Source organism: Apostichopus japonicus, chromosome 8 (genome assembly GCF_037975245.1).
Source record: "Apostichopus japonicus isolate 1M-3 chromosome 8, ASM3797524v1, whole genome shotgun sequence".
Classification (NCBI taxonomy): domain Eukaryota; kingdom Metazoa; phylum Echinodermata; class Holothuroidea; order Aspidochirotida; family Stichopodidae; genus Apostichopus; species Apostichopus japonicus.
The window spans coordinates 2,168,205-2,183,610 of record NC_092568.1 but is presented as its reverse complement, the minus strand read 5'-3'; the positions used below and the strand labels follow the sequence as shown (position 1 = coordinate 2,183,610).

The following is a 15,406-nucleotide window of genomic DNA, read 5'->3' as shown; positions in this document are numbered from 1 at the left end:
TATGACCGTGACCCACGTTGGTGACTTATTATACAGTTGGCATCTTACAGAGATAATGCAGTCGCATATTCCTAAACGTCCAAGTTCTATAATACTCCCTTGCCTTTTTCCGTCAGACAATTTCCGTTGACGTCACACAGATTTTATTGTCTGCTAAGTTATTACTTATTCAAATTTATTTTCCGGAATTGTCACGGTATATATGTCGTGTATCATGTTACCATTTACAAAACAACGTAAGTTTCATCAAGTGATCTACAAATATGGTTTCATATAAAGTGGAGCTTGGTTTACTATACTTCTACCCTATCGCCCTCCTAATAATAAGAATTCATCCATAACCAATGGAGGTTTATATTATTTTGCATATTAGGTTCACTCCCACCAGATGCGTGACAGATCACAGGCTTCACAGCCTTGCAGCACGACTGCGCATATATATATATATCGGGTTTCTACATGTTCATTTTTGAGGGCCTGTTAAGTACAACTCGGCGACCCTTGGAATAGAATCAGCTGCAACCTTGTTCGCAGAGTACAAGCGATACAACAACACAGGCCTATGGAGTGTATCTGACGGACTGGCATATACTCGATCAATTTGAAGATTTTTCGTCTGGCAGAACTAAGAAGTTTTCCGCCGATTGTATTTTGTGAGTGTTCTTCGACCATGATGAATGATTCGTTTCTCGAATACAATGTTTCTGATCGTAATCTGATTAGTTTGGCTCTTAGCCCATTCCTCACTGTAAGCTACCTTCTGGTGTATTTACCAGTATTTATTGGAACTGTAGTAGGGAATCTGTTGGTTATCTTAGCATTTATTAGGAATGCTAGATTACGGAAAGTGTCCAATTATTTCTTATTGAGCCTTGCAGTGACTGACTTTTTCACCGGTTTAATTGCGTTGCCATTACACCTAACTCCACGGTTAATTATTAGTCCAGCAACCTGTTTCGAGACGACGAGATTTAACTTCTTTTTACCTGGTTTTGTATTCAGTGGGTCATCCATTTATCATATTAGTGCCATAGCTGTGGACAGGTAAGTACAACAGTATATAATTGTAAGATATTATATAGACGGCTCATCAGAATCATTACCAAATATTAACAGGCTGCGAAGAGTTGCTAAAAGTTCCCAAAAGTATATTGTTATGGATGTGCTGATCCTTCTAACGTGTTCAGACTTTACAGAAAGGTAATTAACTTACATCGATATGTTTAGTTCAGTGAGATAAAGTGCTTTCAGAGTGGTACTGCATGGTAAGTTTCATTTGAGCTTTGTTACGTAAGCTTTAACCAATATTTCTGGTTTATTAATATATTCACCCTTTTCTTACGTACCACTGCATGTCCTGCGAATCAAATATTCCTGGCACTGTGATATTACGTTACGTCTTATAGGGGCTACAGGGGCGGATTTCTTGTATTGTACGGTACACTCTGCATAAACAGGATACAAGTGTATAAACATTAGCAATAAAATAGCTATATATATATATATATATATATATATATATATATATATATATATATATATATATATATATATATATATATATATATATATGGGTGTGTGTGTGTGTGGCTCCAAATTGCATGTTCATAATACATTTCAATTTGTTTCACAATGGATTGTCATTACCATTTAAGGTCTGTCCTGAGGAACCGGCGGCATCATCAATTTATCCTTATAGAAGCATATCAGTAAATCCATTTAAACTCGATCTGTAGATTACTAAAGTTATGTTTATCTGTCTCCCTCTCAAAAATAGCAAGAATATTCAAACAAATGAACAAACATCACAGCGAAAACAATTATTCTGCTTTATTATGATCCAAAGTAATAACAATTTTCTTTCATTTCAATAACGCCATAATTAGTCATAATTATAAGTATTTACAATGATTGCGAGTTAATACATAGCTACCCAATTATCTTTCAAAGACAAGTTTTACAAGTAGGACGAAATCTTTCGTAGTTTGTAGAACCATATAAACGAACAAAATAAAACGACACAGTTGATGAAAGTCATAGTAATGTATATTCAAACGTTTTCGAAGATTTCACATCTTCCTCGTCAGGAAATAGATAAGAAAATCGCTTATGTATAGTGCATACGAAAATTTTAGTAGTATTAATGATGACTATGCGTGTTCAAAGATATGGGAGGTTCTAAAATAAGTTGAGTATAAATGACGATCCATGTTGAAATAGTTGATTGTTTAAAACGGGTTTGAGTTTCTTGATGTACAGTGCCTCCTTAATTTTAATTTCAAAGTCTGTATAGCCGCTGTCTATGACACTAAAGTTGGTGATGTTAGCTGTTCGGCAGTCTATACAGTGAGTGATATGCTCATAGATTGCAGATTTGTCAGATAAGTGCTCCTTGACCCTTGTAGCCAGATGTCTTTTAGTCTTACCGATGTAAGTTTGGTTCTTATCACAGGAACCTTCAAATGAATAGATGACATTGGCTTTAAGGGCCATGGGGGTCTTATCTTTCAAGGAAAAGTAATTACTGACTTTAAACGTTTTGAAAACTATAATACACTTCTTGTTAACGCCTCTAAAATGTTTAGTTAAGGATCTCTTGAAATTTAGTGAAGGGTGACCTATGAATGGAATGGTAATCATGTACTTACTGTCATCATCCTTATCCTGATTATCCACTTCAGAACTAAGTTTCTTATTGAGGAATTTGTATACACACTCATCCAAAATCCTGCTGGGATAACCATTATGGTATAAAATCTCTTTTAATTTGGAGACCTCTGTATGGAATAAGGACCAATTGCTGCACACAACAAATGCCCTATTAAGGAAACAATTAATTAAGCCGATCTTCCAAACCCATGGACAAATGGCATGGAAATTGAGAATTACATTTGTATTAGTTGGCTTACGATAGACCATTGAACTGTATGATGAGTTAGTTTCAGAGGGTAAACACACCTCTGTGTCAAGAAAAGCAAGCTGTTTCGGTCCAATTTCATGGGTAAATTTCAAATTTGGATGTAATTGGTTAAGGAGAGGTGTTTTGAAATCTATTCGACATAAGAATAATTTATTTAAGAATTATATAAAAAATCCTACTCCTGAAAATAAAGTCAAATATTCAGATATATATTATTCAAATATTCAGAGATAAAGTGCTTTCAGAGTGGTACTGCATGGTAAGTTTCATTTGAGCTTTGTTACGTAAGCTTTAACCAATATTTCTGGTTTATTAATATATTCACCCTTTTCTTACGTACCACTGCATGTCCTGCGAATCAAATATTCCTGGCACTGTGATATTACGTTACGTCTTATAGGGGCTACAGGGGCGGATTTCTTGTATTGTACGGTACACTCTGCATAAACAGGATACAAGTGTATAAACATTAGCAATAAAATAGCTATATATATATATATATATATATATATATATATATATATATATATATGGGTGTGTGTGTGTGTGGCTCCAAATTGCATGTTCATAATACATTTCAATTTGTTTCACAATGGATTGTCATTACCATTTAAGGTCTGTCCTGAGGAACCGGCGGCATCATCAATTTATCCTTATAGAAGCATATCAGTAAATCCATTTAAACTCGATCTGTAGATTACTAAAGTTATGTTTATCTGTCTCCCTCTCAAAAATAGCAAGAATATTCAAACAAATGAACAAACATCACAGCGAAAACAATTATTCTGCTTTATTATGATCCAAAGTAATAACAATTTTCTTTCATTTCAATAACGCCATAATTAGTCATAATTATAAGTATTTACAATGATTGCGAGTTAATACATAGCTACCCAATTATCTTTCAAAGACAAGTTTTACAAGTAGGACGAAATCTTTCGTAGTTTGTAGAACCATATAAACGAACAAAATAAAACGACACAGTTGATGAAAGTCATAGTAATGTATATTCAAACGTTTTCGAAGATTTCACATCTTCCTCGTCAGGAAATAGATAAGAAAATCGCTTATGTATAGTGCATACGAAAATTTTAGTAGTATTAATGATGACTATGCATGTTCAAAGATATGGGAGGTTCTAAAATAAGTTGAGTATAAATGACGATCCATGTTGAAATAGTTGATTGTTTAAAACGGGTTTGAGTTTCTTGATGTACAGTGCCTCCTTAATTTTAATTTCAAAGTCTGTATAGCCGCTGTCTATGACACTAAAGTTGGTGATGTTAGCTGTTCGGCAGTCTATACAGTGAGTGATATGCTCTTAGATTGCAGATTTGTCAGATAAGTGCTCCTTGACCCTTGAAGCCAGATGTCTTTTAGTCTTACCGATGTAAGTTTGGTTCTTATCACAGGAACCTTCAAATGAATAGATGACATTGGCTTTAAGGGCCATGGGGGTCTTATCTTTCAAGGAAAAGTAATTACTGACTTTAAACGTTTTGAAAACTATAATACACTTCTTGTTAACGCCTCTAAAATGTTTAGTTAAGGATCTCTTGAAATTTAGTGAAGGGTGACCTATGAATGGAATGGTAATCATGTACTTACTGTCATCATCCTTATCCTGATTATCCACTTCAGAACTAAGTTTCTTATTGAGGAATTTGTATACACACTCATCCAAAATCCTGCTGGGATAACCATTATGGTATAAAATCTCTTTTAATTTGGAGACCTCTGTATGGAATAAGGACCAATTGCTGCACACAACAAATGCCCTATTAAGGAAACAATTAATTAAGCCGATCTTCCAAACCCATGGACAAATGGCATGGAAATTGAGAATTACATTTGTATTAGTTGGCTTACGATAGACCATTGAACTGTATGATGAGTTAGTTTCAGAGGGTAAACACACCTCTGTGTCAAGAAAAGCAAGCTGTTTCGGTCCAATTTCATGGGTAAATTTCAAATTTGGATGTTATTGGTTAAGGAGAGGTGTTTTGAAATCTATTCGACATAAGAATAATTTATTTAAGAATTATATAAAAAATCCTACTCCTGAAAATAAAGTCAAATATTCAGTTTACAGAGATTAAATAACCAGTGTTACCAGGAAGGCTAAAGAATTATATTACCTTAATATGTTTGAGAATAATAAAAACAATTTGAATAAAACATGGAAAATAATTAATAAACTAATTACAAACAATTCTAAGTTACACAAAATTTCAAAGATTAATCACAATGGAAGCGTTTTGACTAATGAGAATGATATTGCAAACGCATTTAACGATTTCTTTACACTAATCGGTCCTTCCCTGGCTGAGAAAATTCCTACTTGTAATGCGGTGTTTAATGATTTCCTAAGAGGCTCTTGTACAAATTCTTTATTTTTGTCTCCTAGTAATCCTTCAGAAATTATCAATATTATCAGTAAACTTATGAGGAATTCTGCATCTGGGTTTGACGGTATATCAGTACGCATTCTACAATCTATTTCACATGTTATTGCCCGGCCATTATCTCATATTTTTAATATTTCACTATCAACTGGTATATTCCCAAATTCTGCCAAACTTGCTAGAGTAACACCTATATTTAAGACAGGTAAAACTGATGAATTGTCAAATTATAGACCAATTTCAGTGATCACTTCTCTATCTAAAATAATTGAGAAAATTATTTACTCCAGAACTATAACTTTTCTAAATAGCAACAACATAATTTCCGATAATCAGTATGGTTTTCGTCAAAATCGTTCAACTAGTATGGCTGGCCTTGACGTCATTGATTTTATTACTACTGGTTTTAATAATAAGCAGTCTACCCTTGGAATATTTATAGACCTATCAAAAGCTTTTGATACGGTCAATCATGATATATTATTAAACAAACTAAGTCATTATGGGATTAGGGGACTTGCGTTACAGTTGTTTCGAAATTACCTATCAGATCGTAAACAGAGTGTTATTATTGGTGAACACGTTTCAGCTTATTGTAATATAACTTGTGGTGTTCCTCAGGGATCTATTCTAGGACCGCTCCTTTTTCTCATTTATATCAATGATCTCCCTAATTGTTCAAGTATTCTTAAATTTTGTCTTTTTGCTGATGACACTAGCATACTATTTAAGAATAATGATTTGAATGCATATAATCGTATTTTAAATAATGAACTTTCTGCTATTGCAGATTGGTTTTGTGCTAATAAGTTGTCTCTTAATGTCAATAAAACTAACTTCATAGTTTTTCACACTTACCATTCCACCAAACCCAAACTAAAACTTATCTTGAACAATACAATTATACATGAAACAGAAAACGTTAAGTTCCTTGGAGTTCAACTTGACCCACTCTTAAGCTGGAAAACTCACATTGATTATATTTGTACTAAAGTGTCTAAGACGATTGGCATTCTTTATAAAATTAGGTTTCAGGTTCCTCATCAGATATTATTATCCCTTTATTATACATTGGTTTATCCTCATCTTTCGTACTGTAATATTCTCTGGGGCAATGCGCATACTGTTCACCTGAATAGATTATTTGTGCTCCAAAAGAAGTTGATACGACTGATTAGCAAATCAGATTATCTTAGTCATATTACTCCTATTTTTAAGAATTTAAGCATCTTAACAGTTTTTGACATATATCAACTCCAACTTGGAAGCTTTGTTTTCAAATATCTTCATGATTTATTTCCACCTCCGTTTAAGTCTTTTTTTAATTTAAATAATCAATTCCATGGTTATAACACTAGACACTCAACTGCCATTCATTTGGATTACCCACGATTAGTTTTAAAAGAAGTTGATACGACTGATTAGCAAATCAGATTATCTTAGTTATACTACTCCTATTTTTAAGAACTTAAGTATCTTAACAGTTTTTGACATATATCAACTCCAACTTGGAAGCTTTGTTTTCAAATATCTTCATGATTTATTTCCACCTCCGTTTAAGTATTTTTTTAATTTAAATAATCAATTCCATAGTTATAACACTAGACACTCAACTGCCATTCATTTGGATTACCCACGATTAGTTTTAAATACTAAGTCTGTAAGATTTACTGGTGCCACATTTTGGAATACTCTCGAACCCAAACTTAAAAAATCACCAACCTTATCAATATTCATAAAGCAACTGAAGCTATATTTGTTAAACAATGATTTGTAATATATGCGTTCAAGTTATCACATTTAATAATGCTACTTGTGCTTCCCGTTTGGGAAGTGGGGGAGGGGGGGGGGTGTAGTTAGCGTATTGTATTTAATTTGTTCATGGTGAATCTGCACTTTATGAGTGTACAAGCGTAGCTTTTTCAGATTTTCCATGCTTTTTTTCTTTCTTTGACATTGGTATTATACATTATTGTGAATGTAATTGTAAAAAAGAAAAAAAGTGAAATAAACGAAACGAAACGAAAGAAAACCAAGGAAACTGTGAACATGATCCAAAGAATTAAACACACAGAAAATGTCATCCACATACCTGAGGTACAACACAGGGCCATAATCAGTACTATGAGTCATGAAAATGTTTTCTAAATGAGCAAGGAAAAAATTAGCCAAAACTGGACCCAGAGGGCTACCCATTGTTACCCCATCAATTTGACAGTATAATTTCCCTTTATGGAGGAAATAACCACCTGTTGCAATCTGTAGTAACTTTTTGAAAACCTCTTTAGGATAAGAAGGCCTTGAATCTTGCCTGTAGACATATTCACAAGCAATATCAATAGTTTCATTTAGAGGGATATTAGTGAACAATGAAACCACATCATAACTCACAAGTTGGTGGGATGGTTTGAAATTAAAAGAATTTAGTCGTTCTATGAAAGAAGCAGTTGAATCCAACATATAGGTAGTTGGCATACTGACTTTTATGATGTTTACAAGATATTTTGCAAGTTTGTATTCAGCAGTACTGATCATTGAGACAACAGGTCTGAGTGGCGTATTTTCTTTGTGAACCTTAGCCAGCACATAAATTTTCCCAGGTTGACTGCCAGAAGTGATAAGATTTTAAAAAATAATATCAGGCAGGAAATTCTTCACATTTCTGTTCAAATATCTCACTATCGAATTTTCTTTAGATATAATTGGGTGTACTTTACCTTCGTCTACTTTAATTTCTTTAAATTTTGCTTGATCCGAAACCAGAGTGTCAAGTTTAGCATAATACTCCTGGTTATTAATTATAAGCAAAACATTTCCTTTATCAAATTTGCATAGTTTGATGCTGTCATCCTTGCTTAAAGACTGTAACGTCCTATGCAACTCTCTGTTTTGTTTCTTGCGGCATATTTGCTTTGCAGAGTTCAAAAATTTCAGTGTCGAGTGTCTGACTACTTCCAGGAATTGGGCGGGTAGAACTCCAGTCTCCTTCTTTAGGTGGTATACCTGCTTCTCCACTGCCGTTTTCACATCGATCTCGTTTAATGAACGGGGCAGGATGTGGTGCTTCAGGCCATAACGGAGTGCTTCTTCCTCTTTTATAGTTAGGGTCCTGTGGCTGCAGTTGATCAGACAGTCTGGTGTTGGGTGTCGTTGAGATCTCCATAGTGTCAATCATTTCCGCTGATGTTTTCTGCTGATATTCAATGTTACTTGTTTAACGCTGGCATTCAATTTCGCGATAAGGGTGTGAACCTCAAAAAATGTTAGGTGCTGCTCAAATGTCCGTTTCAGTGTCTCATATACATTACGTTTGGAGTATGAATCTTTCTTGAGTAGTGACACCTGTTTACGCAATACTGATGACCGTATGGTATCGTTGACATTTTCATAGATTTTCAGTTTGGGAGCTTTCACACGTAAGAACTTCGGAAACAATCCAAGGTATTCACAGTCTTCAAAATATTGTATGTCTAGTTGAAGTTTTGCGTAACCGTTGGCTGTGCGTTCAAATTCGCGGAACTCCTTCACAGGAATGCTTCTCTTCTTGCTCAATTGGTAGTAAAATTTAGGAAGAGTTTTACATTTGTAGAACCATATAAACGAACAAATAAAACGACACAGTTGATGAAAGTCATAGTAATGTATATTCAAACGTTTTCGAAGATTTCACATCTTCCTCGTCAGGAAATAGATAAGAAAATCGCTTATGTATAGTGCATACGAAAATTGTAGTAGTATTAATGATGACTATGCGTGTTCAAAGATATGGGAGGTTCTAAAATAAGTTGAGTATAAATGACGATCCATGTTGAAATAGTTGATTGTTTAAAACGGGTTTGAGTTTCTTGATGTACAGTGCCTCCTTAATTTTAATTTCAAAGTCTGTATAGCCGCTGTCTATGACACTAAAGTTGGTGATGTTAGCTGTTCGGCAGTCTATACAGTGAGTGATATGCTCATAGATTGCAGATTTGTCAGATAAGTGCTCCTTGACCCTTGTAGCCAGATGTCTTTTTCTTATTTCTTTGTCTTTTCTTTACAGATTAATTTCGGTGTATTGCCCTCTTCGCTATGTAACTATTGTTACACCTCTACGAGCAAAGATTGCAATCTTCATCATATGGATCTACAATATCTTACTTGGAGTTGTACCCTTCTTGGTTCCCGGTGGTGAGGGGGACCAATGGGTTTGTGATGGCGATCATGGTGGCGACAACGACATAGCTACGGTCCTACTAGTTATAGCGATTTTCATTCCTGTGTACTTTATTGGTATCCTTTTCTTGTACGCCATTTTACTTCGGCGTGCCATGCAACATATACGCAATCATAGTCAATTGACATCGCAGAACAAAGTTAATAGCGACAATGATAACAGTGATGCAAGATCACGTGCTAGGGGTCTGGTTACCATGACGATCGTCGTAGGCGCATTTGGTATTTGCTGGCTTCCGACCAGTTTTCAATTCTTTTTCGAAATTTATTTTACTTATAGTGCCGTCGTTTTGATAATAGTGCAAACTGTTTGCGAATATATAGCTTTCGTCAATTCTCTGGTAAACCCAATCATTTACGCAAGACGAAACAAGGACTTTCACCGTGGTATGATGGATGCCATGAGATGCTTGACACGGAGTAAAAAGGTTAGAAGACAAAGCGGGGCATTGAATAAGAATAAAGAAATCAGTACCCTGATGGTAGATATGGGAACTGGTGGGACGACTGTATCGAAGGTGTCGCATATTTCATCTCCAATGCTGACATAAGAGGACAATAATATATATATTGTACAGTTAGCCTATATATGGTCAACTCTGGCAGTAAGACACCGCACCAACTTTAACTTCATTCCACATTACGTCCGTAGTATTGTTGTATTCACAGATCTAATCCTAAATGAATTTTTATCATCAACATGTGAATTTCATATGCTGATAATTTTTACTGAAAATAATGATAATAAGGCATAGAAAGAAAAAATCTTTAAACATCTTATTTTATAAAAGATATGTCATTAAGCAGCTATACACTCAATGTTGTGTTAATAATTACTTTTAACTTTTTTTCATTGTGTTGGGGTCGCTGATCAAGGACACCATATGTATCTCATTATTTTGAACATTTCTCCATGCATGTTGGCTTGGTAAAGCTACGAAAAACTTGCTACTTTCCGTTAGATAAATATATATATGGCTATTTGGTGAAAAATAATTTCAGGTGGTAGTTGCATGATGATGGTTTGATATAGGAGTGACTTCAACTATTGAGTTCTATCATATTTTTGGGACGTGATTCTGGTTAACATTTGCAATATACCTGCAGTTCGGCATGCTTGATGATTCTGTTGAGATGGTGTACAAGTGATGGTAAGGGTCTTAAGAGAATGATTGACTGATTTCGTATATTATTCGTTTATAACGGCTGATCACAATCAGTAGAAATATGTCGAACTATATTATGTGTATATTATATGTATATATGTGTGAATTATATTCTCATTCTAATATGTTCCATATGTCGTGACAAATACGCTAAACATTTCTCATTGTATTTCTTGAAATTAATTGGCCTCGAATTGACAATTTGAACAATATTTTCCTTCAAGACTCAGATTTAGCCAAGGTGATGGAATGCTCAAATAAATTTGAAAAATAAAACAAAGAAGTTACAAACCAAAACTTAAAAAGCTATGTTTTCAAGTGTCACCTCCCCCACCCCATTACCATAACACACGTGTAGGGATGACCGCCATTTTGGAACAGAACGGGGCAGCTAGTAATAAAATTTGTGGTTTACTTTCTGGCAGGTTTTTCAGCAAGAAACATTGTGCCTGTGTTGGTCATGCATAGCCGTGTTCATATTAAACTTACCAACTTGTTCTTATTTTAATTGCTTAACCAATCAGCAGCAAAGACTTGGGATATCAAATGACCCCAGCTTACACTGAGATCCAGATCTGCTCCACATGATACTAAATGGCGTGTATTTCCATGTATCCGACGTAATACAAGGGTATAACTGCTGTCTCAACTTCGTGGTATGTAATTAGCAAGGTGCCCGAGTCCAATCCTTTGGTGTTATTATGCTGTATATTTTCGTAAACATGGGTATAATTGAATTCTCAACTTCATGTTGTGTAATTATCAAGATGTATGAGTCCAATCCATTGGTGTTATTATGCTGTACATTTTGTCTCCAAAGGAGCCTTGTGATAGTTCTCTCGACAGGGGAATAGTTCCATGGTTTGAGTGCACTGTAGGTTGCCATGCCAATCCCGAGATTTATAATTATCATTACAGAATCTATAACGCTGGTTAGGTAGAGCACACGATATCAGTCAGAGAATCGTAATGCTATTGTGTGTACTGTTTGAAATACCAGCATAGTTCTTTCATGGTAATATAGACTCCACTTCTGGACTATATATCCACTGTCCTCTTAAGTGTTTTTGAAGAGAGTTTAAGATGGGATTACGTAGCCGTTTCTTGGACATTATACGTCATCGATTACGCATTTAAATTGACCCACAAAGGGTCAGATACATATGCAATCTGATTGCCCAATAGATAGAGATTCCAGGGTTTTCGAAGGAACTTAATGTGGACCGATAAACCTGGAATATTGACCAATAATCCAGGTTTATCAACGTAAAGTCCAGGTTTTTGAACGATAAACCTGGAACCTCACTCGAAAACCTGGACTATCACCGTTTAAGTTGGATTATCGATGAAAAACTTGGATTATCGTTTGAAAAACCACGATTATCGACGGAAAATCCAGGTTTTTCACAGATAAACCTAGATTATCACTTGGAAAACCTGGATTATCGGTTCAAACCGTTGATTTTCGTCTGATAAACCTGGATCTTCTATCGATGATAAACCTGGATTTTCGATCAATTAACATGGATTATCGTTCGGTAAATCTGGATTTTCGACTGATAAACATGGATATCCGACCAATAATCTACGATTATCGCCGATGAACCTGGATTTTCTCGAGAATATCTTGGAATACCCACCGTTAAGGCAGGTTTTTCGCCAATAATCCGGGTGCCTCGGTATAGATATACCTCGAAAATCTATTGATATTCCAGGTTTTTGTCGAAAATTCAAATATATCGACCGATAATCCAAGATCTTCTATTCATAATCCAAGATCTTTTATTCATAATCCAATATTTTCTATTGATAATCAAAGTTTATTGGCGATATTCCTGGTTTTTTTTCCTTTATCGTAACGTTGAAAAGTATGGATTTTTTGGTTGATAATCCTTATTCTTCGACCTATAAACCTGGAATATCTCACTCAGGCTATTGAGCATTTGGCTTGTCATAGATATAATTATGCTTTCAAAATGGAAAAAAAAAGTATAAATTCGGTCACAGCAAGCCGAACTATATTGTTTGCTTTAACGACTATTGTGATTCTTCTGTTCACGACACAATATTCCTACTTTATAATATGTGGCCAAAACTACGTTAAATGTGTTTTTTAACCTTTTTTTTCTACATGCATTGTGTGCTATACCTGTTTTGACACTTCATCAATTAATTATCAGTTAGTTTGTTTATAGCCTATAACAGTTGACAGTAATTGCGTTTCAAACTCAACTAAGGGAGAATGCACAAAGATTCAAACTTCCCTTCAAACAGACTATAGACAAGTTGTTTTTCTTCTTCTTCATTCTTAGTATAAACATCAGTGTTCCGCTTATCATTAGCATACAATTAAGTTTTTTTTTTAAATGAATCCTGCACATCAGGCTCTATTCGCAGTTTGTAAATTTCCAATAAATGCATTATTAAGGTCTTGGCAAATACGTGTCTGAATTTTTTCCTTGAAGGTATTCTTCATCATAGTTCTGTAACATCTCTGGTCTGAATCAAGAACTGAAGCTTTTAATCAAACACTCTCTGTTAACTATCTTTCATGAGGATAATTTCGATATAGATATTAGCAGTTCGTTAACTTTACATTCATTTAGGGCAAATATTTGGTCAAAGGGTCGATTGGACTATATATGATTAAACGGCAAGTTTATCGTTGATTTGTGGTCTCTTGTTTTATAGACCATTCGTTATCAAATTCCATTCATTAAGTGCACTTTTATCAGCGTGAACACATTAAGTTGAATCATTCAATCACCTTGTCAATCTCAAGTAACAAAGATCATTTCGTAAACCAAATATTGTATATATTTCCCATAAAAGCGTCTTTGAACGAACGACAAAATTGGTAACTTACGCGCCAGTAAACATTCACTTAATTGGTGAAAATATTTAGGACGATATCCTTTTCTCTTCACCAAAGCCAATGTTAGTGTGAGACATATTTGGTATATTATGTTTGGAAATCTCACCGGAAATTGGAGACCAGTTAACTGAAAACAGCCACTTTATTATACTAACATTACGTCGTTAGTACCGTATGCATTTGAGAGACACCTTTACATCAGAATCGAATAAAATTGTAAATTAAGCACTAATTAGCGACCAGTCACTGCAGATTATTGCTCTGATAGTTTCCCATCAGATGTTGATCAATATATAGGCCACTACACACTGCAGGGTGTGGAAAAACATACAACACACAGCACCCGGCCATTGTTTCGCACTATAACGCAAAGTGAAACGCTGAGGGAAGTTTATCCATTTCGGGGATTGCGTCATAATTTGCATGGATCCTTTCTACTATTCTCTATAATGACCGATCCAGAAACCCTCCTCACAACCCTCCTCGCAACCCTACTCACAACCATACTCAAGACCCAATTACAACCCTACTGACAACCCTACTCACAACCCCTTAGGGCGAAATTCTTTTCATTGATGTAAGGTGTTCATCTTCCTTTGCAATGCGGATCCATTCTTGCACTGCAGTTGTCGGAAATCATTTCTCCTCCATGATCCCCCTCCAGCCCCCCCCCCCTTCCCTCAATTTCATCTACAAAGGGACCATACTTGTATCCATGTATGTTTCCCACTATCACTGCCTGGCAGGCTGAGAGGTTAATCAAAAGTCCTACCTGATATAATTCGCTGTTTGAGGAAAAAACTGAAGATCGTTTAGATATAAATTGTGTAGGATATTGGATATTGTTATTGATACGTTACACGCATTGTTTGAAAGGACGCGTCTTAAAAAGTAGTAGAGGTGCAGGTATATTATATTTAATACAGATGACCATCGCAAGTACAACCTGTTGAAATTACAAGAGGTCACTTCCATCTGAAACCTATAACACAATTTCGAAAAGTTAATTTAGCTTGCCTTTTTCTTTCTTTCTTTCTTGTGGCCATATTTATATGAGGTTAGTATGAATGATGTCGCCAGAAAGACGTTGCTTAAATTTAACTTTACAGATGTATATATATGGATTTAATGAATCTGCAATACCTGTATTATTCTATAGTATTGTGTGTGATGTAGGTTACTTCAGAAAAATGTATGAACCAACGAATATCACCTGCAAATAACATCGACACTAGAAAATTGCCTTAGTTGGAGAAAATTAATATCTATACTATTTCTTCTTTTGTTCAACTATATACTAATTTAACTAATCCTTCACGGGGTTGATAGATAAGTTTGTGATGAATCTCTTCTCAGACGGCTTTTCATTTTGGAAGACATCATTGTTTCCGGTAGGAGGATTATGCAAGTCTATTCATTACATGATCGGAGACATATATTTTTGCTTGAACACACAGCGCCGTAATTAATTTCCATGACTAATTCCACTCTGTTATTGTTCGCTTTTTTTTATATATATATATTTTTTTTACGTTTCATATGCACATGCGAGTGTGTCGGCAGTTTATCGTGGTAAAGTTATTTCGAAATCATACATTAGCGCGGTCAGACGGAAACTAATAATTCATCACTTTTAATTCATTAGAATAGTAAGAGACTTCAATTTTTTTTTGCCATCTTTTATTCAAACTTTGAATTTAATGTACAATTTTGTTTATTCATTAGCATCTAAAATTTTATACAACAATTCGTCTTGCTTCAAATGAATCACTTATATCAATTATACAGTATGATCGTATTTCAAAGGAGATACATACCCACGTCG

The 15,406-nt window shown here is 34.8% G+C and overlaps 1 protein-coding gene across 1 annotated transcript; it reads left to right on the top strand.

The window, feature by feature from the left end:
* The first annotated feature begins 480 nt into the window (after window positions 1-480).
* LOC139970382 (adenosine receptor A2b-like) lies at window positions 481-14,363 on the top strand. Its single transcript, XM_071976024.1, has 2 exons — window positions 481-1,044; window positions 9,368-14,363. The coding sequence occupies exons 1-2, from the start codon at window positions 671-673 to the stop codon at window positions 10,089-10,091; spliced, it is 1,098 nt and encodes a 365-aa protein (XP_071832125.1). The 5' UTR covers window positions 481-670; the 3' UTR covers window positions 10,092-14,363.
* Window positions 14,364-15,406: the final 1,043 nt, after the last annotated feature.

Bases quoted from the DNA above. Each gene is read 5' to 3' on its own strand.
- LOC139970382 (XM_071976024.1), top strand. From the start codon at position 671: ATGATGAATGATTCGTTTCTCGAATACAATGTTTCTGATCGTAATCTG. The intron at 1,045-9,367 runs GTAAGTACAACA...TTTTCTTTACAG, and splicing joins AGTGCCATAGCTGTGGACAG to ATTAATTTCGGTGTATTGCC.